General features: G+C 52.9%; 3 protein-coding genes across 4 annotated transcripts in view; 2 read left to right on the top strand and 1 right to left on the bottom strand.

Moving 5' to 3' along the window:
• Positions 1-6,822, top strand: part of CREB3L1 (cAMP responsive element binding protein 3 like 1) — a 45,464-nt gene extending 38,642 nt beyond the window's left edge. For both annotated transcript variants that reach the window (XM_066321178.1, XM_066321177.1), the window contains exons 10-12: positions 3,355-3,475; positions 3,909-4,152; positions 4,538-6,822. In XM_066321178.1, the coding sequence (XP_066177275.1) occupies positions 3,355-3,475; positions 3,909-4,152; positions 4,538-4,574 (402 nt within the window). In that variant the 3' untranslated portion in view covers positions 4,575-6,822. The remainder of the gene's footprint in view (positions 1-3,354; positions 3,476-3,908; positions 4,153-4,537) is intronic.
• PHF21A (PHD finger protein 21A) overlaps positions 1-25,642 on the bottom strand; it is a 508,751-nt gene that overhangs the window by 216,063 nt on the left and 267,046 nt on the right. The window lies entirely within an intron of this gene.
• The window catches only part of DGKZ (diacylglycerol kinase zeta), a 46,414-nt gene continuing 40,224 nt past the window's right edge, over positions 19,453-25,642 (top strand). Inside the window, exon 1 of the mRNA XM_066321176.1 lies at positions 19,453-19,666. Coding sequence (XP_066177273.1) covers positions 19,473-19,666 — 194 coding nt within the window. The 5' untranslated portion in view covers positions 19,453-19,472. The remainder of the gene's footprint in view (positions 19,667-25,642) is intronic.

Genomic DNA, 25,642 nt, shown 5'->3' with positions numbered 1-25,642 from the left:
TAAATAGAGTCAATTGCTAATTCTCTCTCTTTTTTTTTTTTTTTTTCCTTGCGGAAAAGTTTCTGATCTGTAGTAAAAATCTAATCTTCACCCCTTCGATGTCTTTGCAGGACTGTCATAGTAGCTCATGACAAATTTGTCAGAGTTAGTTATCTATATCTGGTTATCACTTCTGTACTGTTAGCAGTTACAAAATACAAACAGATGGTGACGTACTTGCCCCACTTTGTCAGCACCCTGAGTGTCCTGAGGGATTGTTTTTTGGTCCTGGTTCAGTGGGTTTGCTTGGTTCCAGAGCCCGCCCCTGCTCTGTAATTTCAAGTACTTCCTCCTTTCAAAATCTGCTCAACCTTTTGCTACTCTTTGCTGCCCCCATGTCAGACTGGATTTTAATGACAGTCTTTTTTTTTCCCTGCTCTCTGTCTTCATTCCCAAGTTCTTTCCACATTTTTGGGTGTGACCCAGCTGAGCCCAGTGACTCATTGCTCCTTAATGCAGCAGCTCATCAGAGCACCCCTGGCTCCAGTTCTTCACTGATACTACCTGGAATAAACAAGTCTAGAAGAGGTGCCTTTCAGATATCCCCTGTGCTACAGGCTGAAATAATATCTAATTTAGCTTCCCAACAATGCCTTATGTCTCCTTGCTGCTCCCTTTGTTGCAGGCATCCGAGCCCACACATCTACTCTCTCAGACTTCCTAGCTTTGAAGCATTTCAAGAATTTGTAATTTGCTTTCCTGTCTTTGACCAGTTCCTTTCACAAGCCTCTGAGTTCTCATTTTCCATTTTTATATACAGCATTCCTTATCATGACAGATATGTAGAATCATTGTGTCTTGCAGCATGGGAGCAGAGCAGGCTACCCTTCTTCTTTAGCCGTGTCTCATTGCTGCTGAATATTCATACTTCCACTTCTTGAAGGCCTCCAGTGGTGAGCAGTCCTCACCCTCCTCAGGCAAACCATTACAGTGCTGTGTTATCTTTCTCAGATAAAGCTTTCCTGCTGTCTCATCTCAATCTTCCTTGCAGCAGCTTCAGCCTATTAGAACTTCTGCCCCCTGTAAGCAAGATCTGTTTATTCTCCCTTTGTGCAGCTTGAAAACTCTTGGTTTTGAGCAACTCTCTTTAGTCTGGTCTGCTAAATCACCAGATTTCAGTCTTCCCTTGAAGGCTGAGTTACTGAATCACTGCGTCCAGACTTTCTCTGATGGCCCTGAATTTTCTTGGAAGTATAAGGCCCAAAGTTGGGCATAGTGTTCCACCAGAAGGCCAGTACAAATCCAGCCAGAAAGCCTGTTCATAATGCTTGGGCTGAGATTCGTCCTTTGCAAAGTGACACTGGACACATCTTATGCATCAGTTTAACTCCCAGAGCCTGTTCTGTAGAACAGCTGAGACACGTAGCCACTGATGTATTTGCCCTATTAATCACTCCTTCCATCTCAGAGCTCTCAGCAGGTCTCCACATTTGTCTGTATAGATTTTCCCACTGTTCTCTTGGACCACTTCTTCCCATGGTCAAGAGCATTCCAAATTTGAATACTGACCAAAAGCCAGTCTTGCTTGCAGTCTCTCCCATCTGCAGTTTGATACAGTCCATCATTTAAGTCAAGCTCAAAAAGGATGAATCTTGCCAGATCTGTAACATATCTCTGCTACTCCATCTGCTACTTCCTCACAGTTTGACAGTGAACCCTTTGATAAATACACTCTCAGTATGTCTTTTTTATTATTATTAATTTTGCCTCCACCTTTCCAAATGGCTTTGCAGTAGTTTTCTCTAGCTTAATTTCCGTCAATTTTAAGATGTCAAATAATGAGATGGTCAGAAGCTGTGACATAAGTGTTACTCAGAATCAAGCCAAGTGTTACTGTTATGAAGTCTTGTAGAGTTTGAACTAGAAGTGAATCAGAGCATCAGAGTTAACCTGAAACAAAACAGAGTAAAAACAGTGCTGTTTTGCAAATCCCCAGCTGAAAGCCACGTTAAAGCAAGATGTTAAGTATACTGCTCTTTCTCAGCCCAAAAAGACTGGTTTATTTTTGAAGGAAAGAACAGACTTTACAGGGCTGGCTCCCTTTTCTCCAAGTTGTGTGTTTGGCTGTGATAATTCCAAGCAACATATATTCAGAATTTATTTTTTCCTCTGTTTTTGTCAAATAAGGATTATAAATTCTTCATGTGCCTGATATGACGTGCTTAGACAGCAGCTATGCTTCCTTCATTTAATGTCCTTGCTTTAAAACCAGCCATGAGAAGTCTGGACTCCTTTATACATCCTTCTTTACATAACATAGTATCCCCATGTTACGATTTCTTCTTCCACGTCTCCTGGAATCCACTGGTGGTCAAAATTACCTTGATGTACCAGCTTCTGTGCGTTATTTAGGCACAGGTATTCCAAAATAGGTGACTTCTGAAAAGCAGTCAAGCAATTGCTGGCTGTCCCCACAGGCACCCACCCAGAACAAATCTGCTAGTTTATACATAGGTAGGAGAAATCACCAACAGATGTGTCACCTCTTTGGCTGCTCAGTTTGAGCACTGAGCTGGCAGCAGGTAGTCACAGACCATGCATGGTGCTTGAGTGTTCAATAATTCGGCTCTGTACCATTTCCTGTATGTGCCTTCTTGCTCTGTACTGCCAGTTCCCTAAGCTCTACAGAGTGCCTTACGATCAGCACTGGCATTTCACTCTGAAGCCTTAGTGTCGTGGCAGAATTTCCAGATAGCTCCAGACCTACCTGAGGGGGATTTCAGGGGAGATTTCACATACCTTTCTCGTGTTATCACTGCCTAGTAGCTCTGACTTGTCTGCCTGATAGCAGAAGGCACTGGCACATGGTCCTGCATATCTACACATCAAGCATAAATTTAACCCTTTCCTAGAATTCTGCATATTTACTATCAGATATTAGGCAACTGAGTTCTGCTGTCATTTCTGTCCTTGCATGAATAGTAGCTTCACTTTGCTCTGTGTGTAGTACCTCACAGATTTCTCCCAGTGGGCTTGTTTTCTTTACAGCCCACAACAACTCCTGCTAAGCCAATGGTTAGGTTCCCTTTAGTAAAGGCAGAGTTTGTCCCTTTTGTTGAGTCTCCCTTCTTTTCAGCTTGTTTCTCAGCTATGCATTCCACTATCTCTCCTTAATAGAACAAGCAAGTTCTCACAATTGAACCAGAAATACTGAAAATAAAGCAAGAGGAAGTTTCTGACTTCCCTTCTTTGCAACAGGTATCCTCCAGTTGCCAATCTGACCAGATCTTCTTACACAGCCTCATGTTGTTGTGCTGTGGGGGGAGTGTTTCTTCATGACTAGTGGCACTGACTCTGTGCTGATCTTCTTTCCAGGTGCTGGCACTCTGCTTCGTTCTGATCCTGGGATCCCTGATGCCCTGTCTCCCTGAATTCTCTTCAGCATCACAAACAGTAAAAGCAACACCAGCACCAGACATTTACACAACTAGTAAAAGTGAGTCTAATGTGGTTCCTCCATTTCAACTTGCCAAACAATTTCCAGCCCTTCTCTCGACACTCCCTGGTGAGGCATCCTCGCCTCTGTGCCTACCCCACATGCTGGGACTGTGGCAAGGGAAGACTCCTAATCAAAACTCCGTAACAGCTCCTTGTTGGTCCTGTTGTCATCCTGTGCTAACCATTGTCCCAAAACATGTCAAGTGTCAAAGGAAGTAATATGAGGGAAAAGTCCCAGGGCAGACTGGTTGTCTTCTGAAGAGGTTGTGTGTCCAGGGGGGCATTTGCTTCATGAAGCTGGGTGGAGGAGGGTATCCTGCACAGTTACACATGGACAAAGCTGGGTGAGCATGTGCTGAAGCCACCATCATGACTTACATCCACTGCAAGACCTTGTCCTCACTATTAACCAATGCTCTCCTTTTTTCCAGTTCAGTCACGGAGCCTCCTTTTCTATGATGAGGGTGCTGGCTCCTTAGAAGAGAGCTATAGCTCCTTTCTAACCATGGACCATCCTGAGGGGTGGGAGGCCAAAAAAAGGCAGTCTGAGGAGGGAAGGCCTCATCTGGCCAGGACACATGAGACGGCTAAATATCTGAGCAAAACCCAGGGGGGTCCTGACCAGAACCGAACTGACCCAACTCTTAGCGACCTCAAAGAGCAATTCCATGAGAGGTAAGCAGGTGGGGCTACCTTCTGAGCCCAAAACACAGCATGGTGTCTGGGGGTAAAGCAGCAGGCATGCCCATACCCTCTGCTGCAAGCTAAGGACAGCTGAGCTGCCCAGGACAGGCAGTGGCTGGAGGAGGCCCGTGCTGGCAGGGAGCATAAGTACAAGTTTATTTTCTAGAGCAAAAGTTTGCCCATAAAGCAGTGTCCCACTTGCATAAAGATGTGGAGGGCTGGATGACTCAGATGGTCCAAGGTTTGTGTTCCATTTAGTGGCCTGGGGAAAGAGTTTGTCCTAGTCAGAGCAAACTAGCTGGGCACACATAGAGGTGAATTTGCATAGGAGGCTACAATGAACCTTGACTGATGCCTTGTCTTTTCTTTTCCTCAGGGAGACAAGCTCCAGTGAGACAACTGAATTCTTGTAGCAGCTGCTGGACCTCAAGGCCTCATCTGTCTGATTGCAGGATTCCCTCCTCACCAAGCAACTGAGGGGACTTGGCAGGAGAGGACACTGCATTTAGACACTCCTAAACTGGCCTTGGGTTCAGCTCCTCCCCTTCCCCATCATCTCCATTAGTGCTGATCTCTCTGAGGGGAGTCACAGGACTGCCAGAACCAGCAATAAGTGTCTGGAGAAGCCCTGAGACTCCCTCTTCTCTGGCCTTACCTCCTGCTTAAATGAGCACTACCCTATGGATGTGGGCCCACCTTGGACAGGAGGGAGATCAGGGGAAGCCCACAAACTATTCAGCTCACTCCCCAAAGCCTCCAGACCAAGGGGGCTGTCACCACATGTGTACCCCTTGGCTACATCAGATGCACCTGAAGGAGAGAGAAAGTGCTGGATTTACTGTCTTGCCTGAGGGTTTTAGGAGTGGGTGATATTGGTGCTGGAGAGATGGCTCTGGAGAGTTTGAGCTCATTCCTTGCCCTCCATATGTTAGTATATTTCTGCTTCCATTGAGAGAAAACCTAGTTCTTCCTTGCTCTAGTTTTCTCTTGATGGACATGCCTACGTAACTTCAACACCAACTATCTGCAAAGATCTGCACACAAACGGAGTGGGGGAGAGAGACCCAGACAGATAAATCACCATAAAAATTAGCCAGCAGCTTCTGGTAACCAGAGCTCTGAAAGAGAGAATAACTTTCCCTCACAACCCACTTCTCCCCACCCTTAGCACCCCTGTTTTGGCAGGGGTGGTATTTTTCTTTCTGTTCCCAGCTTGGGCCCTACAGTGCAAACCAGGTCAGTGGTCTTCTCAGTTTCCATTCTGCAGGCCTTTCCCTTTGAGAGTGAGTGAGTGAGTGGGAAAAATACATTCCCATAACCCAACCCCCATCCCAGCTCTCCATCCCTGATTCTGCTTCATGCCTAATTGGGGTCTTCCTAGGAACTACCATGGAGAGCTCTATAACCCATTAGAGGGCTGTCAGATTAGCCATCATTCCCTTCACATCCTCTGTGTGCACAATAGTGTTGTGAAAGCCACTGAGGACATACTGGCATTTCTGGAGACAGGTACATCTGTCAGGAAAGAGGTGGTATGTTGGAATTGGCCAAGGTCACCAAAGACAGTTTTAGACCTTTTCTTTCTAAATGCTGACAGCAAAGATGGCAAACTCTTGCCATACCACTCTCAGGCCAGACTTGCCAAGTTTGGTGTTGAAGTGACATCATCTCAAGCCTATGCCATCCTCTTCAGCACCCAGACACCCATTTCTGATCTTTCTTCCTCCAGCAAAAGTCCTGCAAAAAGGCAGAAGTGTCTCTTCACTCCATTCCCTCAGCTGCCATTTGATGGAAGGACAATGTGGGACACAAGTGTCAGAGATCTGGGATGTGGCAGATTGCCCCATGTGTAACATGGAAGTCCCTGTGCACTCTGCCAGGTCTCACAGCGGGCTTCTCTTCTGCTTGTTTCTCATCCTGAATTCACTCTGCACTGCCCCAGCCTCTCCTCTTTCCCCAGGCTGGGAGTGGAGAAGGCTCCTGTTGAGGAAGGATGGGATGGCTCTTGCTCAAGGACTGAGGTGAGGGAAGGGCCCTCACATCCTTCTTTTCTCCCTATTGAAAATTGGTTTTGCCTCTCCAAGTCATTTAGGAAAATTTGGACACAGCTGGCTGCAATTGTGCATGCGTGGCCTATGGGGTGCTGAAGAGGAAAGCTTTCAGCATTGCTCTGCTGTCCCCATGGGACCCGCTGGTCACCAGATACCACTGCAATCCCCATCCTCCACCTCCACCCCAGCACAAAGAACCACTGCCGGGCCCAAGCACACCCTCCTCCACCCCAACACTTCCACTGAGCATGTCCCCATGCCTCCCACTCCCACCGTTGTACAGAGATCAAGAGCAGAACTCGTTTGTACATAATGAAACTTATTTTGTATTATTGCCGATCCCTTAAGATATTGTATTTTGGAGACTCTCAGATCCTATTTTCAGTATTGTATTTTATTAAGAATTAGTGCGGGCTTGGCATCTATGAACTTCTTTCTTGTGGCAGCTCACTTTCTACTTATACTCCAGCAGCTGCTTCTTCCCTCTTAGATTTTTTTTGTGGGCTTTGTTTTGTTTTGTTTTCAAGCCACCCTTTCTCCTCCTTCTATCACTTGCTCTGCATTTGCTTTATGAAGCAAAATAAAAATAAAATAAAAAGATGCAGCATCAGCCCCGGGTTACCAGGTGCTTTCATTGAGGCATGGTGGTCATTCCAGCCCACATGCACAGCTCCTCAACTCCTGCTCCCTTCCCATTCCCTGGCAACACGCAAAGCTGGTTCAGTACTGGGACTTCATGCTCCATGTCAGGGCTTAGAAACAAACTTTCATGTTTTATTTCCAGCAGCACTGTCATTGTAATTTCTTCTGCAGTTCTGAACAAGTCAGAACTTTTCTGCCTCCATTTCTTCTCCCCCCTTGAAATACCACTATCATCCTCTTGGAAGGAGGAAGATAATAGAAGAAAGTATATGAGGAGCAAAGAGCTACTTCAATGATGAGGCTCTGCAGGGGTTTGTACAAAAAAGAAATAGTTCATAGCATGATGGTCCTATCCTGTCTGAAAAAAACACCTAGATCTTTTGATTAACTGTAAAAGCAGCAACTGCACTCAAATGGGCAATGACCTGGGTCCTGGCTGTCAGCCTGTACCTCTGACAGTCCATTTACATATGCAAAAACTGGTAGGTTTTGTCCTGATTTTGTGTGAAACACAAAGCAACAGGGGGTCTAGAAAACAAATTTTCATTTTCTAGCAAGCTTCAAGCGGGTTCATTAGAATCTGGCCATTGAAGCAACTCCTTGCAGTCAGCCCTCCATGTCTGGAAAGCAGCCCAAGCAGGAGCTCCTTTCAGAGATGCTATAACGTGTCTCCCACCTCTGGCTGGGCTGGTAGAGCAGGACTATGCCACAGCAGAACGTGAGGTTTGGGGCTTACAAAGGTCTCTTTCTGCAGATTATAATTTCTTTGTGGAGAGTAGTAAAGCTGCTGCCTTGCTGTTTTGACTGAGCTGGCCATTGAACAGCACCTGGGATAGACAAGAGCTCTCTCTTCTGAGCCGGGTCTGTACTGCCAAGAGGGAGTTTGATGTGCGATCCGTGGCAGGTTGTCTGACGTGGTTTTGCAGACCCATGCAGAGCTCCCTTCCCCTGCCCACTCACCAGCACAAGAAAATGCCTGACCTTGCCCTGCAGTTTCTTCCTGGGCCAGAATTAGTTGAGAATCTGATGTTTTCCCTGCAGCACCTTGTCCAAAAGCAGTCTCCTAACCCTGCGTCAGTACGATGCACCTTCCCCCGCTATGAGGTGGGGCTGCTGCACTCATGAGATTTCATCCAAAGGAAGGGCTCAGCCCTGCTTTGCTCAGCCCTGTGAAACTTCACACAGCTCTTTGGGAATTGCTTTCCAGGGAGATTTTGGTCTGCACACTCCAAAACAGGTGAAAGAGGGAAGCTTTAAATAGTAAACAGGAAGAGTTCTCAGGCTTTGGCTCTTTGTATGCAGCCAGACCAATCAGAGCCCCTCCAATCAGGAGAAAATTTCCCTTCATCTTGACAAATCCTCCTAATCCTGCAGTCTACCAGATAGACTGAGCTACTCAAAGTAGTCACATTAGGATCTTTTGATCCTCGCTATGCCTCCCAAAATGCACCAACCAATCACACCTACCAGTCTGGCTACAGCAACTAATTGGAGCAGATTGAGAGGATTAGCAAAGCAGGAGTCACCTTCTTTACAAGTCACCTTCAGCCTCATGAAGCTGCACTTGGTCTGCTCCAAGTGCCCCAGCTGAGCTCTGCCATAACAAGCTGGGCTTCTGCCCATTCAGGGTCACATTTCTCTGAATCCTCTGCACTGTCTATTCATACAAGCCCTGAACAAAAAACTGCTAACAGAACGTGAATTTTTATTTCAGAGACAAATTATTCTCGATTGTTCTGTTACCAGGCCAATTAAAAACAACAGAAAAAGAGAAAGTACTTAGGTTTTGTGGCCTGCCTCCAGGTGCTGGGGGCCTTGTTAACAGTGATAGACCTGGATGGATGCTGACCTGGCCTGCCGCAACAAATCTGTGTTGATTTTCTAATCTGCTGGCTGAAATGGGGCTTAGAGGTGAGCAGAGTGGAGGTTCTTCTTGTGCCCAGGGAAGGCGACTGTACCTTCATGGAGCTCTACTTTTACTAGAAATGCTGCTTCCTAGAAAGCTTGTGTCCTGCCTGTGCCTGCAAAACCAAGGATGGGGTCTCTATGGTAGATACCAATATGCCATTGCACTGTCCGACATGCCCACACAGAAGGAAATTCCCTACCCAGGGCACAGGGCACACTCTCCTGCATGTCCCCTGGGTATGCAGGTGAGCACCAGGTAAGCAGGTGACCTGGCTCAGCTGAAGGCTGCCGGGAGGACACTGACTCAATCCTACTGTCCAGCCCCACCATCTTCAGGCAGCATCTCCCTGCTCTTCCCAAGTCCTCAGGGAGCTCCAAGTGAAGGTGACCCCATCCATGACAGAAACACGAAACATCCAACAGAGTCAGTTGGGCAGAGAGAGATGCAGAAGCCTGTGCAATCCATTGCATCCCCTCATGCAGGCATATCCTGTAATGTCTCCTCCAGACAAATAAAATCTGGCCCGCCCTGCCTGTGTGACAGCTATGCAACCTGGCATGTGGGTAGAAAGGTAGAAATCCTCTGTTGGCAGCTCCTCCTCATGCAGAGGGTTTCTGTGGAGCAAGATCAGGCCCCTTGGGAATGGAGGAGGCACCCACTGTCCAGCCCTTTACTCTGACTTGACCAAAGGCATTGTTAGTTCAGGGCTCTGCTGTGCCTGGGTCAGGGGTTTCCCGAGAGAATAATAATAAGGACCTCTGCTTCCCACCCTGAGGCCCCTTTCCTATGGCATTGACACATCCACCAGTAAGAAATGCTTTCCCTTCCTTCCTACCTGGAAGTCTGGACCCTGTTCTCACCAAACTTCCTATTCGTATCCATCCCTGACCGGCCATCCATTTCCTCAGCCTGGTGGCCACAAACTTCTTTAACCATAAAGGACAAGATAGACGTTTCCCAAAATTCCGTGGGAGCAAGAGAGGACCAGCATTCTGCATCCCCTGTAGCTCCCCTGGGCAGCCCATGTTTGTCCTGCCCTGACAGTACAGCTGGCACAGATGAAGGTGACTCCCATAGTCCATGGCAAGAGGCTCCCTAGGCCACGAGGAGCCCAGGGAAAAGAAGCATCTCACTGTGGATGAGGAGAAGAACAGGTGCCACTGGGCTGCCACTGCTTCTCCCTTTCCACAGCTTGCTCCAGCCTGTGTGGGCAGCAGGAGGACATAGAGCAGGGCCATGCACCCACGCAGGGAGTACTGGCAAGCTCCCAAGCAGGTCTCTGTCCCCAGCAAGGCAGGGTGAAGCTGCTTCCCCAGGGCCAGCTGTGCTTGTGCACAGTGCTGCTGGGGGAGGGCTCACCCAGCAGCACTCCAGCTTTCAAGGAGAACAAAACCCCTGTGGGGGCTGGAGGGGCTGAGTCACACAGCAAGGAGGGTGTGGGGCTCCCTGCCAGTCACGATTCCATAGAGGAGTGGGCTTGAGGGCTGCTGTGCCCCTGAGAGAAACAAATCCCCCAGGAGGCGCAGCCAGAGAGACATCATTGTGACTTTTAGGGCCAGACATAGGTCCAGTAACTTGAACTGGAGGTGCCAGTGGGCTGTGGTTACCAGGGAAAGCCACAGCACTTCCTCAGCCCCTGCTGCTTCCCAGGTTGGGGTCAAAAATGGCATGGGAATGTGGCACTGTGCCACATGGAGGTGATGGAGAGTGCTGGCACACGGGATGAGATGCTCCTGATGACTCCCAAGGGTATACAACAGTCAGAGCAGGTTGAGGATAGGGTCCTGCTCCCATCATGCCAGACTTCCATGGGAAAATACTGGGATTACAGGTGACTGCAAGGTGCTCTTTGTGCAATACCTGATTGTAGGACCTTGCCATGATGCAGGGGATGACTCTTACAGACACGAAGTTTGAATTTTCCAGGGCCTAGCAGGTAAAGGCACAGCATGTGAATCTGGGACAGAACAAATGAGGCACATATGGGAGCTTTGAAGGGATCTCTTACCCCAGTTGACATCTGTGGCACCAGGGTGGGCTGGGACTGGGGTCACAAAGTAGAGTCGCAGCCCAGGACAAATAAATGATGCAACTTTTCTGATTGATGTGGGCAGAGAACAAAAGGTCATTTCTATCTCTGGATGTCAAGATTGGAGAAAAATTGACTTGAATAAGGATAAATCAAGAATAATGTAGCCTCCTAAGTGTCAAGGAGCTGAGTGAGCCAACTGGAAGGACAGACGCCATGCTACAGCAATACCTCTGCTCAGATGGGTACCACTGTCCACAGCTGGGGACCCTGTCCCTGGACAATTGTCCTCCATGTTGGATGATTGGACACAACAGCAGGTACTTTGCTCCGCTGGGGCTGCTGTTGTCATGCAGTTTTCCAGGCTACCTGACTTCACCTGACAGTAGGTCTAGTTTAGACCCAGCTCCCTGAGCAGCCCTTGCAGGCAGGCAGGTGTCAACTGGACTGCAGGCAGCTGAGTTGTCACCCTCCTCTGCCTTCCCAGACTCCGAAGAGTTAAGTGCCAGTTTCAAGTGTCTCTAAGGTGACACCAGGCTGCCTGCTGGATACAGCTCCCCGCAGCCCCCTCCCCACGCACACAGCACACACTCATGCTCACTTTCTGCTTTGTCGTTTGAGAGCTGTTCCAGGATTTGTGCACAGACACTTTTCTCGCTGCTTACCTTTCCCTGCTGCTCCGCTCAGCTGCTGCCGCCGGGGACAGCGACGGACGTGCCTGGAGGGACCTCGCACACAGCAATTCAAGCTCTTTTTCGCTCACTTGCAATCATCACTATCCCTGGACTGTGCTTCTCCAGCGAGCGCTGTGTTCTCCACTCCCTCCCCGCTGCTCTCACAGTGCCAGCACCTCTGAGGAGCAGCACCAACATCTCCGGGTGTGTGTCAGATATTCCTCTGCTTCAAAGTGGCAGGGCAGTAGAGACGGCAGGAGGCTGTGCTGCTGCGTCTGAGCTACTCAGCTGCTCTCAAGAGGCCGATAAATACCACTGCAAAAAGTTGGACAGTATTTTTTTTCTCGTGCTTGTGCTCCCTCAAGGTGTTAAGCCTTGCTGGGATTGTCCCACAGCCCCGGGGAGGTGAAGCGGAGCAGCACTGCAGGACCCTGTGGGACAAGACTGGGCTGCCCAAGAAGCTCTGGTGTCAGAGTGGGACTCCTTGCCTAGCAAGACACCTCACTCCAGCATGGCTGAAGGTCCTGGGAGCTGGAGAGACTTCTCCCCTGCCAGGAGTGATGGTGAGGTGGCCAGGGGAGCCACAGCAAGCCTCTGGGGAGCAGCAGATACAGAGAGCACTGGACGAGCACAACGCTTTGGCCTCCGCAGCATGGATCCAGCTTGGGAAGAGATGAGAGGGGCAGTGGCCGTGGCGGAGGTGGAGGAGCAGTTCCTGCACTTGGCCATCAGAAAGCAGGTCTCCTACAGGTAGGAATACCTGGGTCCCCAAGTGTCAGGGCTGCGCTGGGGCACTGGTATGGCCTGTCCCTGAGGCATCTCCCTCCCATGGGGTCAGGGTTGGCTCTTTCCACCAGCCACCAGCACATTCCCACCAGAAACCATCTCAGCACAGAGACAAGGCAACCAGCTGTCCAGTCCATCCCATTGCATGCAACAGTCCACTCTGCAGTGGCAGTCTCATTATCACCTTTGCAGACCCCCTTATCTTCCTTCTACCCAACTCCCCCTTCCCATCCTGGGGCTGTGATGCCTCCTAGGCAGTGGTCTGGGTGTTTTGGGGGTATCTCGCAGCAAGAGGAGATCTGTTCTGGCTTTTGGTGTGACTCTTCTGTTGTAACTCCTGTGCTTAGCCACCACTGCTATCACCAAGCAAAGCTGGCAGAGATGAAGAATGGCTCTCATAGCTCTCATGGGGGTTATGGGAGCCACTGCCTGATAATATTCAGATGAGCTCCTATTCCCAACTCCAACCATAATGTTCAAAATCCTTCTTAGGTCAGTGTCTCAAGGACTTCAGCTCTATTCTTCTATCGCAACAAATAAGGTCTGGTGTCCCACCCTGTCCGTTCTTTTCCCAGAAAGATGTTTAATCCCTTCTATGATTTACTACCCCCTATCCTTGCAGAATGGCTCTCAGGTGTAAGTGAGGAGAAATCCTACGACCCTGCATCCGCCCAGACTAAACATGAGCATTACAGGACTGACCCCAGACTACTGTGAGAGTCTGGGACTGAGAGGAGGGGAAAAAGCAGGAGCGGCATTCCTGCTGTTCTCCAGAGCTGGCTTGGCACAGAGATGTCTGTGTCCTTTTGAGCTACGTGTCACCGTGTCATGCCATGCTGAGCAAGTGCCACATAGTTTACAAGCAGGTGGAAAACTGACATGGAGGATCTTGGTGCCACGGCCACTGCCATGACAGACAGGCTGGATGAGCTCTCCTGCCTCTGGTCTGGGCCTTGGGGACCCTGGGGTGCAGAGCTTTGCCAGGGGGAAGATTTTGGGCAGGAGCTGTTGGTCACCCCCCATCTGCACTCTCACATATACAGCAGCCCTTTTTCCCCCTTTGCAAGGGCTTCAGTGCAAGCTGTGAGCAAATTGCTCTCTAATACTGCAGTAATGGGAACTAATGGAAAACCTTATTAGAGCCTGCAGAGCAGGAGGGGCCCCGAAGCTGACTCATCCCCAGCACTTGTTATTCATGTGGTGGGTGGCAAGGAAGAGCCGGGGTGGCAGAGACCTCCCCAGGTGCCCTGTGTCCCTGAGCCTTGCCAGGAGCTGGGGCAACGTGCAGCCCTCCTGGTCCTTATTCCATACCCAGAGCTGCTCACTGAGGCACCTGGCAGGGCTGGGAGGGTCTCTGCCCTGATGGCAGAGAGGATGAGGAATTATTGTGCCAATCAGAGCAGAATTTTCTGCTCTTAGCTGTCTTCTCCAGATGTGCACAGTGCGTTTTGTGAACAGATTAGCCAACTGCAATTTTCCAGCCTCCCCAGGGGAGGAAGGGACCATATTGCAACCTAAATTATCAGCCTGAATTTGTTCCAGAATTATCCAAGGTTGTTAGGGATTTTATACACCCTGCCCATCCCACCTCAGCCACCCCAATCAGGTGGCTCAATTGACATGCTCCAGCCTGTGCTGCCCTTACACAAAGCCCCTCTGTCCTACACAACTTTCACAAGGGGTCTCTTCACATGGGACTTTGCCCTATCCAGTGTAGGCTTTGCAGAACGGAGGATTCTGAAATGTTGGAGGGAATGCTGCAGCATCCTGCAGGCCAGCAGCAAAGGAAGAAATGGTGCTTGGGATGAGCTGCTTCCTCTACTTTGTGTTTTGAACCCCCAAGCAAATAGAAGGAGAAATGGGAGAGGAAGTGTCTGGGGGTGGAAATCTGCTTGTTCTGTCCTGTGACACCCATGTAGTTTCAGGTCTGGCTTCTTCCTCAGGCAGGTCAGGTGGTGGTGGAGCTGTTACCCAGAGGTCGAATAAGCTTCATCATGTGCCCCTCCTGCAGCATGGGAAAGTCCTAAGGAACTGACAGAAATCCCATTGCTTTGCTGACTAGCTCTGGGGACACTTACTGAACCCTGTAGTTCAGTAAGTTTGGAGGACCTCCTCCATGGGCTGTGGGCATCAGTTATCCTCAATGTCAGCTGAAGGTTGGAGGCCCCAGTCGCCTTGCTGCCAACCTGCCTGCTCCTGCTGGGACCTGTTAGTCATCACGAGGGGCAGGCGGCATAAGCTGCTATATAAAGGTTTTGAAATGAGCAGAAATGATATTAATCCCATGGAAATAAAGTTCCTTCCATAAATAGCTGCCACGGTGCATGGAGGCGCCTTGGGCGGGTGGAAGAGAGCTCAGCACTTAGGTTATATTTAGGGCCTTGAGTAGCAGTTTCGTGCCAAACTTATTAATGATGCTGGCCTGTGCACCAGATTTGCACATTCTGGGACAATTTTCCCAGTAGGGAGGTGCCTCTGCAATGCCAGAAGGACCCAATGCCCTCTGTTACCACAGCAAACCCGGAGCAAACACCAGGGTTGTGTTCCTCAATTCCCAGACTGTCACTTTCACCAAGGGGAGTCCCAAGTCAGGTTCTGCTTGCCTTGAGTGTCTCCAACAACGTTTTTGTGGTGGGGCAGGATCATCTCTAGCTCCCAGAGTGGGGTAGCTCCAGTGGGAATGGGGCAAGCTAGAGGCTGGCAGAACTTTGCTTTAGGGAAAGGCGACCTGGAGCCAGAGAGGCTTGGGACAGGTGGTGGCAGGTCCCAGCAGCACCCTGCAACTTCTCCTGAGCAGTTGTGGGCTCCCAATCAATTTCATCATTGCTTTCAGGTGATGCTTTCAACAGTAGCCTTTGTCACTGCGACTGCTCCCAGCAACGCAGCCCAGAGGGGTGTTTACCCAGAAAGGAAACCACAAGCGAACAAAAGCTCCTGTACGAGCTCTCCGCAGGCTCCGTCTATGGGGCTGGGGACGTGCCAGGTGTCACACTCGTACCCTTCGGCTCTCACTCACGTCCGGAGGTAGCGCCCGGACCAGCCCACGCACCAGAGGGGGCCTCTGTGTCCCTCTGTGCCCCTTCCAGCCAGCTCCTGTCCCCACTAGGGAGATGTGAGGCACCTCGGCTGTTCAGCGCGGTCCCCGGCTGGCAGATCGGATGCAGCTAATGCAACTCACAGGCTGTTCTGTGCCAGGGAGCTATATATAACCCGCAGAGTAGAGCAGAGGGGGCTGCTTTACAATGTAAATAGCAAGGGAGCTTGGTCAGAGAGCAGGCAGACCAGAGGGGAGGGCTGGCAGGAGCTGCTGGAGAGAGGGAGGTAGGAGCCCTGAGAGGCCCAGGGGAAGAGGGTTGCAACTCTCTGCTGTCTTCTCTTCCTTTTGCCTTCAGATCTGGACTCTGGATGTTTTTGAAGTCCCAGGACAGCCTGGGCAGCACAGGGGCTGAGGAAGAAGGAAAGGAGAGCCCCCACTGTCAGCAGGGAGAAGGGGACAGTGAAGGGATCTCCTTCCTCCGAGTCCTGCCTGCTGGCCTTTTAATCGTGTTTGCCCTGCTCTGCAGAGCAGCATAATCAAATTGCTATTCGTTTCCAGCAAGCCAAGCCCGCTCCACTCTGACAGAGACATCTGTCTCTGCATCTCTCTGTGAAGCAGGGGAGAGGAGATGGATGGCATGGCCAGAGGAAAGTGCTAGAAATGAGCAGGTGGCTCCTCACAAACTTTGGCTAGGGATGACAAGCATCTCACTATCCCCTGCCCCGACTCTTTACAGAACCAGGGACAAACTCTGCTGGATCCCACAGTCAGACACAGGCTGCAGTGCATGGCACAGGGGTGGGATGGATTTGGAGTTTGCATCACCCTGTGCTTGGAGCAGAGTGCCGGTTCTGGCTCTCATTCTGGATGTTCCTATGTGCAAGGCAGTGATGAACTGGACACGGGACTTCATGTAACAAGAGATAGAAACATCCAAAGAAGCAATTTTGGAGAAACACTGAGTTTGTGGGTACAGCCTGGCTGCGTAGGGACATACATGCAGCATGCCAGGGAGGGATGGCATAATGCAGCTCCAAGCCCCACCTTAAACCAGACACACCCCCTCACCCACGACTGACCCAAGACCCTGCTGCTGCCAGAGGGGATGCTCCTGCCCTTCCTCCTGCTGGGGTTTTTCCACATCAGGCAAGCCAGGTTAGCTCTCTGAGGCAGCAGAACACAGCCTCCCTCCCCTGTTTGTCCACATAACGACAGTCTCAGGCTTGCATGTGGTGTAGGTGTGCAGAGGGACCATGGGGTGGGACTCCCCGAGTAGGCCAGCAGAGAGGTTGGTTAGGGGCACTAACCAGTATTAGGGTCAATGCCAACCTGCATCCAAACACTGCTGAGGTGAGGAGAGCTGGGATCCCTGAACCAAGAGCCATCCCCTCCCCTGGCCACTCACTCCCTTCCCTTATCTGATCCCTGCTCACAATGAATCCCACAGGCAGGTCTCCTGCTGAGTTTGGCTGAAGCAGCAGCTTAAGCTTTTCAGTACCAGGGTGCTGCACAAACTACCATCAAGACAACGGTGCCAATTCACATCCAGCACACTGATCCCCATCCCTCTCCTGTGCTGCCAACAGAGAGGCCTGTGCAGCAGGGTCCGTCTTCTCCGGTCTCCTGACCAAGAACAGCCAGGACTGGGATTACTAGGGCTTCCTCCATAGTTTTGCACTAAGACCAAGGGACAGAAAGGACACATGGACACAGCACAGAGAGGATGGTGAAGGCCCCAGGGCAGGGTGTGTTACTTCTCCAACAGCTCCACCAAGCCCTGGTACTCCTGATGCTCCTGGGTGAAAGGACTAGACATCAACACCACTATACAGAGCATGAAATATGAAAGGGAAATGTCTGCAGGCAGGGAGAAAATGCAACTAACCCATCATGGCATGCAAAGCAGCAGGGATGATGAACCCTTTCCACAATAACAAAACTCTCCCCTCCCTGATCTGTGAGCTGGAGCTGGGCATCCAGGACCTGCCTTTTCCTCTCTGCACAGTAATTAATGCAGTGGGTTGTGTTCAGTTTCAGAGCTTGCCTGGTGAGATCAAGGTCTGTCAATGTTTTTTTTTTTCTTTTGATGATGGAGTTTAAAGCAAGACCATGTGCCCCTTTAGAAATGCCATCTGTGCAGGCTGCCAGTACTAGCTTTGCTTGCTTGCTTTTCTCTGGCCCATAGAAGCTGACCACAGACCCTCTTGGTGATCTGAAGCTTTCCTGGAGCCAGAGCACACCAAGTACCATCTGGTTGTGAAGAGCTGGGTTTTTTGGAGGTGAGGACAGGCCAAGCCTGCATCTTTACACTGTGTCACCTCAGACTGGGGGATGGATGATGTAAGTCAGGTTATTTCTCCATTCTTTGGAGCCTGGCTGGCAGCCTCCTAGATGCTTCTACTTTTCACACTGCCCATTTCTGGTTTACTAAAGGATTTTTTCCATGAACTCCAGTGCAGATTGAGCAGATGCTGGAGGTTGTTTTCAGACCTGCCACATAGGGAGTACATAAACACCCAGGAGTTTTGACTGCTGTGGTACCCTGCAGGGTAAGGATGTGCATGGCCCAGGGTAGGTGGCAGGAGGACGACCGCACTGCCGTATGCATGGTATGCATGGCGGTGCTGGGGCAGCTTTGGGAGAGGGAGCTGTCTCAAGTCTGGGGGCATTGAAAGAACCACCCAGCAAGGGAGGTGCAGCTCGTGGGCGTGCAGCCCAGCATGCCAGGACGTGCTCCTGCTTGCTGAGGGTGCGTGTGAGGCTTCACTGGAGGCGACCCAGCAGAGGAGGTGGCCAGCGCCGTGGGAAGAAGGCCACACAGCCGGCTGCGATGACAGCCGCCCTCACACTTCCAGGAAGTGCAGAGAGAGGAACCAGGTGGAGGGTGCAGCAAACAAAGCCGGGGCCCCGGCCGGGCGGCGGAGCACTGCCAGGGACCTGCCCTCGGGATGACTCCGGAAAGCGGCTGCTGGGGGAGGAAGAGCGAGAGTGAACCCCGGGCTGGCTTGGCGCATCAGCTCATGCTGCGGCAGATGTGGCGGCATCGCTCCTGGGACGTTCCCCAGAGCCCTCCGGGGGACGTAGATATAAGGTACCCACCGAGCTGGGCTTTGCCGCCTTCCTCTTACTGTTGGGGGGCTAAGGTGCTGTGGCGAGTGTTGACAGCCTATGATTTGGGGACTGGGGGAAAGGCTTCCTCTGCTCGCCCAGCGCCTTGACCGCAATCCCCTCCTCTTTTCTAAGTGCCTGGGCTTGCGCAGCGCAACCTCCCAGCCAGGATGTCAGAAGGCCGCAGGAGCGCTTTCGATGCCAAGCCTGTGAGCACAGCGGGCCGGCCCTGCTTTGCCTGGGCTGTCGGTTTCTGGGAAGCCGGGAAGTGTGTCCCCATCCCCACCGGCCCTTCTGGAAACGGCGGGTGTTAGAGGCTGCCAGTGGCACCTGCCTCGGGGTGTTAAGGGTCGGCAGGAGCACCGTGCGGCGGACAGCCAGAGCCCTGTCCTGGCAGCCCCCGCAGGCCCGGCTTTCGGCCTGGCTCCGCACCCTTGGGAAGCGGGGAAGCTGCCATCGCAGCCGGCATATTTTCCATGCACAGGAGGGCTGGGAGAGCTGCTCTTCGCCTGGACTGGCATCTATGGCGAGCAGGCCAGCGCCTGCCCCTGCCGCTACCTGCTGAGCCAGCGGTGTGGCTGGGCTAAGGGAGAAGCGGGGCAGGCGCTCGCCGGACTGGATAAGGGCCTCGGTGCTGGCGTCGGCGACAAGGCCGCCGGTGGCTGCCGGTCTCCGGAGAGGGCGGTGGCGGCGGCGGCCGGGCTGTTGGCTCCGTCCCCTCCGTCCGGCGGTGAACAATGGGAGGCGGAGGCGGAGGCAGGGGGAGGCTCCGCTTCTGCCGCCGAGCCTCTTCCGAGCGCGGGGCGGCGGCGGGGCTGACACGCGGCTTCCTGAGGCGGCGGCGCCGGGCGCCGGGCCACGGGACGGGCTCCGCCGCCGGCCCGATCCCCGCGCTCGGCAGGTGGCGCTGGCGGCGCGGCCGCCGGTGGCACCGGTGAGCGGCCGCACTTCCTGCCCGCCTGCCCGTGGCCCCGGTGGGGCGGGAGCCCGAGTCGGCCGCGCCCCCCGCCCGCCCCCGGTGCCCTCCCCTGGCTCTGAACGGCCGTGACGGCGGCGCCGAGCCCGGAGCTCGGCCATGCAGGCGGCTCGGCCCCCGCCGTCCGGCGGTTCGCCCTCCGCCGACTCCTCCGACACCGCCGCCACAGCCGCAGCCGACTCCTCCGGGGCGTCAGGCGGCGCCGAGCCCGAGGAGGGGCCGCCGCCGCCGCCTCCGCTGGGCCGCCGCCACAGCAACAAGCGCTTCACTGGCCTCAAGCTCTTCGGGCGCAGGTGAGCACCGGGCGGTGGGACGGCGGATCCCGCCGGGCGGGCGAGCTCCGAACGGTGCCTGCGACTCCGCTCGGCACCTGGCGGCGGATCGGCGCCGGAGGGAGCTAGGCTCCCGGTCAAGGGCTGGCTGTAGGCTGCTGGAGCATCCGGAACGGAGGCGGCCGAGCACCGGCTTCCAAAGAGCCTCCCGCCGCCGGGCCGTCAGCAGCCGCCTCACCAGGCCCGGTCGAGGGGCTGACCCCGGCTGAGCGCAGCCGCAGGGGCGTGCGGGACAGGGTGTGGGGATGGAGCGGGGTGAGTTTGCTTTTCCCTCCTTTAAAGCTCTTGGCACGAGTGATGGGAAGTTGGGGAGCATTGCCCTCTCTCCGCGCGCTGTCGTCCCCGTGGAATCGGAGCCTCGTCTCGGGGGGATTCACTTCCACCCGCCCAGAACTGCCTGTCTCCGTCCCCGCACGCCCGTCCCGTGCTTCGCCTGCGACATTGGCAGTCCTGCCGCGCCGGGGTTTGACTGTGCTCGTCCCGTGCTGCCGGCTGGGATCCTGGCTTCGCATGCATCCGTCCCAGAGCCAGCTGGGGTCCTTGTGTCTGCCTTACCCTCTCGGCTGGCCTCGCGGGGAACTGGACAGTGTTAGCGAAGTACCTCGAAGCACCGTAGCCTGGTATCTCTGCCATCCGCAGGTGTTTGAAAACACTGAATAACTGAGGTCTGAAAGAACCTCTGGACATCAGCTGGTCCACACTGCTATCTCAAAGCAGGGTCGAATTTGATCAGGCTGCTGATGTTGAGTTCTGAGTGTTGCCAGGATGCAGAGAACACAGCTTCCATGGACACCCACTCCAGTGCATCAGCTACTCAGGAATTTTTTTGCTCTAATAACTATTCAGTTTCCCTTGTTGCCCTGTGTCTGGTCTGTCTCAGGTTGTCACCGTGGACGTCTGGGCAGCATCTGACCCAGTCTTCTCTGTATACTTTCCCGTCGGGTTGCTGATGATAGTAATAGTGTTCCCCCTCAAACTTTTCTGCAGGCCAAACCGCCCCCATTATCTCATCCTCTCCTTGTACTTGATAACTCTTGCCCACAGGTGGTCCCGTGGGAAACTTTCTACATCTCATGGGTGTTTTTGGCATATGGGAGCAGTTGAAGCAGGATGGAGTGCCACCAGAGTGGTATCACACGTGCTGAAAGGAGGGGGAAGGCTCCAGTTTCAGCCTCCACATCCCAGCTGGACCTGGGAGTGTATGGCTTGCAAGGTCACTCTACCACAGAGCAGTGTTCTCTGCTCTGGTTTCACAGCTGTCGGCAAGGCCTGCCTTGAGCTCCTGGCAGTCTCTGGCCTGTTCCCAATATTGTGTGGCATCTCTCTCTGAGTCCTGGGGCTTCAGGCTGCTGTTACTGCAATGTAGATCAGAGCTGAGGGGAAGTTTTCCACATGTGAACAACCTTTGGCAGTGTGGACACATGCAGAGTGGGATGGCAGGAGGAGCTGGAGGAGTCCAGCAGGCCCACCAGGACAGCTGGAAATGGCCACTGGGTTGTGTAGTGCACTCTCACCCTTCTGCTGCTGATGGAGGGTGCCAGTTCCCCTCTTGCTGGGGGTGATGAGTGCAGCGCCCAGAGCTGCAGGGTAGTGGGGAGAAATTCTCATGGACATCTGAGACTGAACAGGCTCCCACGCACACCAGTGGGAGGGAGGTAAACTCGAGGGGAACTCATGCAGGATAATTGGCTGCATGCCACTGAATTGCACTCCACCTGAGTGTTGGAGCAGAGGATGGCATGAATTTTCTTCACCTCCTCTGAGGGAATTATGAGGGAAGGCTATGCTACACTTCCTTTTGTCAAGAAGTACAGGCAGCCTCTACCTACCAAATGCTTTCCAACAGCCATCAGTGAGGAAATTTGCACCTACTTCTATTCTCAGCTTTACCCAGAGCCATACGTGGCTGGGAAACAGGTCTAGAGGAAGCTTAGGTAATGGGGAAGAATTTGCTCACTGGCATGAGTGGGTCTCTGGAGAGCCCTGGCTTCCAGGAGAAGTCAGAGAAGTCTCCTTGAGGTGGGCACCCTGTGCTGGATTGTGCCTGTATCTACACTGGGAGGCATGGCCAGGGAAAGCAGCGGTCTGCAAAATGACAAGAGAGCCTGTCCTGTCCCCAGGGCAGGTGAGCCCTCAGGGGATTTGAAGCAACAGAAAGGTGAGCCCCCAAGGTCTGGCCTCTGGTGGTACAATACATTAGTCCCGTGTTTTGCAAGCAGGCTTATTTTTGTAGCTTATAATTGCCTTACAGGAGGGTGGAGTAATTGGCTCTAGAGCCGACAGAGACAAGTGCACAATACATGCATCCGGGCCATGGATGGGTAATTCTTTTAATTGGGCTGATAAAGAGATTGGGGCTGATCAGATAAGAGGTGGTTAGGATTAAATTGCCTTTCTTGGTGCCGTGTTTCTTATGCTACGAGTGAGCTGCACAGTTTACCCTTTCCAGGGAGGAACTGGGGAAGGATTTTAAGTGCTGGGGACAATGCCTGTTTCTCGCTCATCCCCGTGCCAGTGAAGTGGGATGCTGAAATGGATCTTTCCTGTGGGCTTCAGAGCTTTTGTAACAAATCCCACTTCAAAGGAAGTATGTGTAATGGCTGGTATGATAGCATGAGCAGGGACCATAGCCACCAGTGGGGCAGCTGGCAGATGGTAGTCCCACGAGACCAAGTTTTTGGCTGTGACCCTTTGGCAGGTCTTGTGCTGGATCCTGCAGGTGAGCCTGGGGGTGCCTGCCCCTGCCCCAGGAAAGGTCTGTGGGTGGCACAGCCTGTGGGTAAACGGCGCTCAAGAAACTGAGCCGAGCACCCGCCTACATCTTTCTGGGACGTTACTTGTCACTGTCTTGCTTGCAGCTTGATGCTTACACCCATGTGAAAGCTGAGAACGACGTGCCACTGGGACAGCAGCCCAGCCCTCCTCATTGCTGCTGTGGGGGGGGCCCTTGAAGCTGCTGGCCCTTGGCCCCAGTTTCCCCTGTGCAGGTGCAGTAGAGAGGCTGTTCACTGGAGTAAGCCCCAGGTGCCCTGGGGGAAGAACAGATGGTAGTGAGGAGCCTGAAGTTTGTGCTCTGCAGACTGGCAGGCTGAGAGCAGTGTTTCCCTCGGGACAAGCTTTTTCACAAGGCACCTTGCTGCCAGCTAGCTGTTGAGCAATCATCTTCCTACTTCTCCTCCATGCATGCAGATTCTGTATGCCTCTAGCTCTGAAGCCCTCCAGCCTTTGCTCCCTGTCCTGCTAGGGAGGATTTAGCTAGGCCTGGGCCATTGTCACCTGTGGGAATCCCCAGCTGTCCCTTGCAGTGACACTTGGGCTTGTTTGCAGGGCAGATGGGATGTGCCAAGAGAGTTGTTTCTGCTGCTGAGTTTGCTCTGTGATCTCTGCTCAGGGCCTGACCTCCTGTGGGGCTGCTCAGGAACATTTTTTTCTCAATGGGGGAAAAATGCAGCACTGGGCATGCTGAGCACCTGTACCTGTTGGCAGCCAATGCAGCCTCACAGCCGAGCCAGGCTGGGACAGCAGCCAGCTCACAGTGGGGCTGTGCGATAGGGCAGGGAAGGATCAGCATGGGGGGTCTGACTGCTTCCAGAAACTGAGGTCCTCTGTGGTGTGGACCCTACCTGCTACCTGCCTTGTCTCTCCAGTCCTAGGCACCCACTGGCAGCTCCCCTGCTCTCCCAAGATCAGAGGCTGCCACAGTGACATATGTCTGCTCAGAGAAGGTGTCAGGACCTTTAATTATAGCATCATAGAATGGTTTAGATTGGAAGAGACTTTAAAGATCATCCAGTTCCAGCCCCCCCCGCCACCGTGGGCAGGGACACCTTCCACTAATCTTCTTAGGCGTTGGAGCATCCTTTCCAGGAAACCCTGTAATCTCATCGAGGGGCTGGAAGGAGGGAGGATGATGGACTGCGTTCCTCCTTTGAACAAAAACAATAGGAAGAGAGTCAGGCACTGGGAGCGGAGGCAGGTCTTTGCAACGATACAGTGTTGAGAGCAGAGAGGCAGAGCTGTGGGTGGTGCGAGCAGGGAGAGTTTGAGAGCTGTTTGATTGTGTGAGTCCTCTTGGGACTAAGGAGATGCTCCTAAGGGGAGGCCAGTCCTCTGCAATGGGGGCGATGCTCTCATGAAAGGAAACCTGAGCTCTGGTAGGTGGTGGGAGGCACAGTGTAGGATTTCCTTCACTCATCATTGTGCAGTGCCTGGGGAGCAGACAGTCTCCCCAGAGACTTGGCAAAGCCTCTAAATTTAACTTGCAGCTCTGCGTGCTCTGTGGAGCTCTGTTTTCTTTTTCCCAGGTGACTCTGTGAGCTGAAGCTCCTGAGTTATCCCTCAGCCCTGCATTCGCTTGCCTGCTGGTTGTTTTAAACCAGAGCAGACTTTGAGATGGTGAGTTCAAGAGTAGAGCAAGGGCTGCAGGCTAAGGATTCCTTGACCCTTGGGCCCACAATCAATCTTTTTTGGAAGAGATGGGGTACTGGCAAGAGGTGAATGGCTCCTGCTGGAGACTTCTGGAGGTAGGGACTGGTGCAGATCTGGCTTGGCAACACGGCCTAGACATGGAAATAGGCAAAACCTGTCCTTCTGGTTCTTGAGCTGGCACCAGGCTCTAGGGATAATAAGTGGCTCTGTCTTTGCAATCCTGAGTTCAAGAGCTTTCTCTAGGCCAGCTCTCCAGTAATACAAAAGTACACTCTGTGTTTCTGTTGCAGCTTGCAGATCCAGCAGCAGCTGCAGCCTGTGTTTCGGAGCTAGGAGGCTTTCTTCTTCTCCCCATCAGGATGCCAGGTGGAGGGTGAAGCTCTGCCAAGGCAAGCAGTGAGGCTGCGCTGGCCGGGCTGGTGCCCAGCAGGGATGTAGTCCTGTCCACACCGAACATATGTGTTAGACCCAGTGCTGTTCTCCTCCCTGCAGTTTAGGGGTTGATGCCTTAGGGTGCTAATTTTGTACTTAACTGTGAGCTCTGCTCCCAGGGAAGCTCTTCCTCATTGTGCCAGGATGAGGAGCTGAGAGGGTCTCTTCCCACTCTGTGCTGTCCCAGACAGTAGGAGTTGATGGGCCTCATGTCTCAGCCCTGGCTGCCGGGCAGGTTGTGCTGTCTGGGTTAAGCTGTCGATTCCAGTTTCTACCTGTGACCATTGCTCCCATGCCTGGAAATAGCCTGGCTGAGCTTTGCCCAGCTGACAGCTGTCAGCCCTTCCCAGTGGTTCAGAGCCTGGGGAAATGAGCTAAGCATGCCTCATCTCAGAGAAGCCCTGCCCAGCTGTGAGAACTGGAGACCTGTCTCTGAGGGAACTGCAGGATGCCCAAGCTGTGGGTGCAGGGAGGCAGGTACATGACACTGGTGGGAAAACCCTACTCTGGGAGCAGATGGAGGTCTGGCCAGAGGTAGTCCCACCCTTTGGCTGTTGCCCTGACCTGCATGTGCCCCATGTTGGTGAGAGATTCCTTTGGTGTGTCTCATGGGCCGTTGCTGGCTCTCTGACATTATTGCAGGGTATCGGCTTGTGGCAGGCTCTAGTCCCAAACCCACGTGGGGGCACCCAGCCAGAGTGTGAAAATCCCACCCCGCACCAATAGGCAAGAGCTTGGTGTTTGCCCTTTTCCCAGCTCCGCTCACCCTGTCTCCCTTTCCCTGCTTCCCAGCAGCATCTCATCTCTTTGCAAGGCTGGAGCAGCCCTGGCTCCAGCACTTGCTATGGCTTTGAAGAAAGTAATGTGTCGCAGCTGGCTGGCCCAGGAAGTCAGGGCAGCTAACATAGAGCCTTCTTGCAGAGGGTTTTCCCCTTGTTTTGATGCAGCTTGGCTTCCACAGGAAACATGTGTGCCAAACGGCCTGTCCCTCGCTTGCTGTTGTCAGCCCACGTGTGGATCTAGAGCCAGAGAGCAGGGGGACTCCTTGCTGTCTGCTCCTCCACTGGCTGTGGATGG

Source organism: Sylvia atricapilla, chromosome 6 (assembly GCF_009819655.1).
Source record: "Sylvia atricapilla isolate bSylAtr1 chromosome 6, bSylAtr1.pri, whole genome shotgun sequence".
In the NCBI taxonomy this organism is placed as follows: domain Eukaryota; kingdom Metazoa; phylum Chordata; class Aves; order Passeriformes; family Sylviidae; genus Sylvia; species Sylvia atricapilla.
This window is presented reverse-complemented; position numbering and strand designations above follow the sequence as displayed.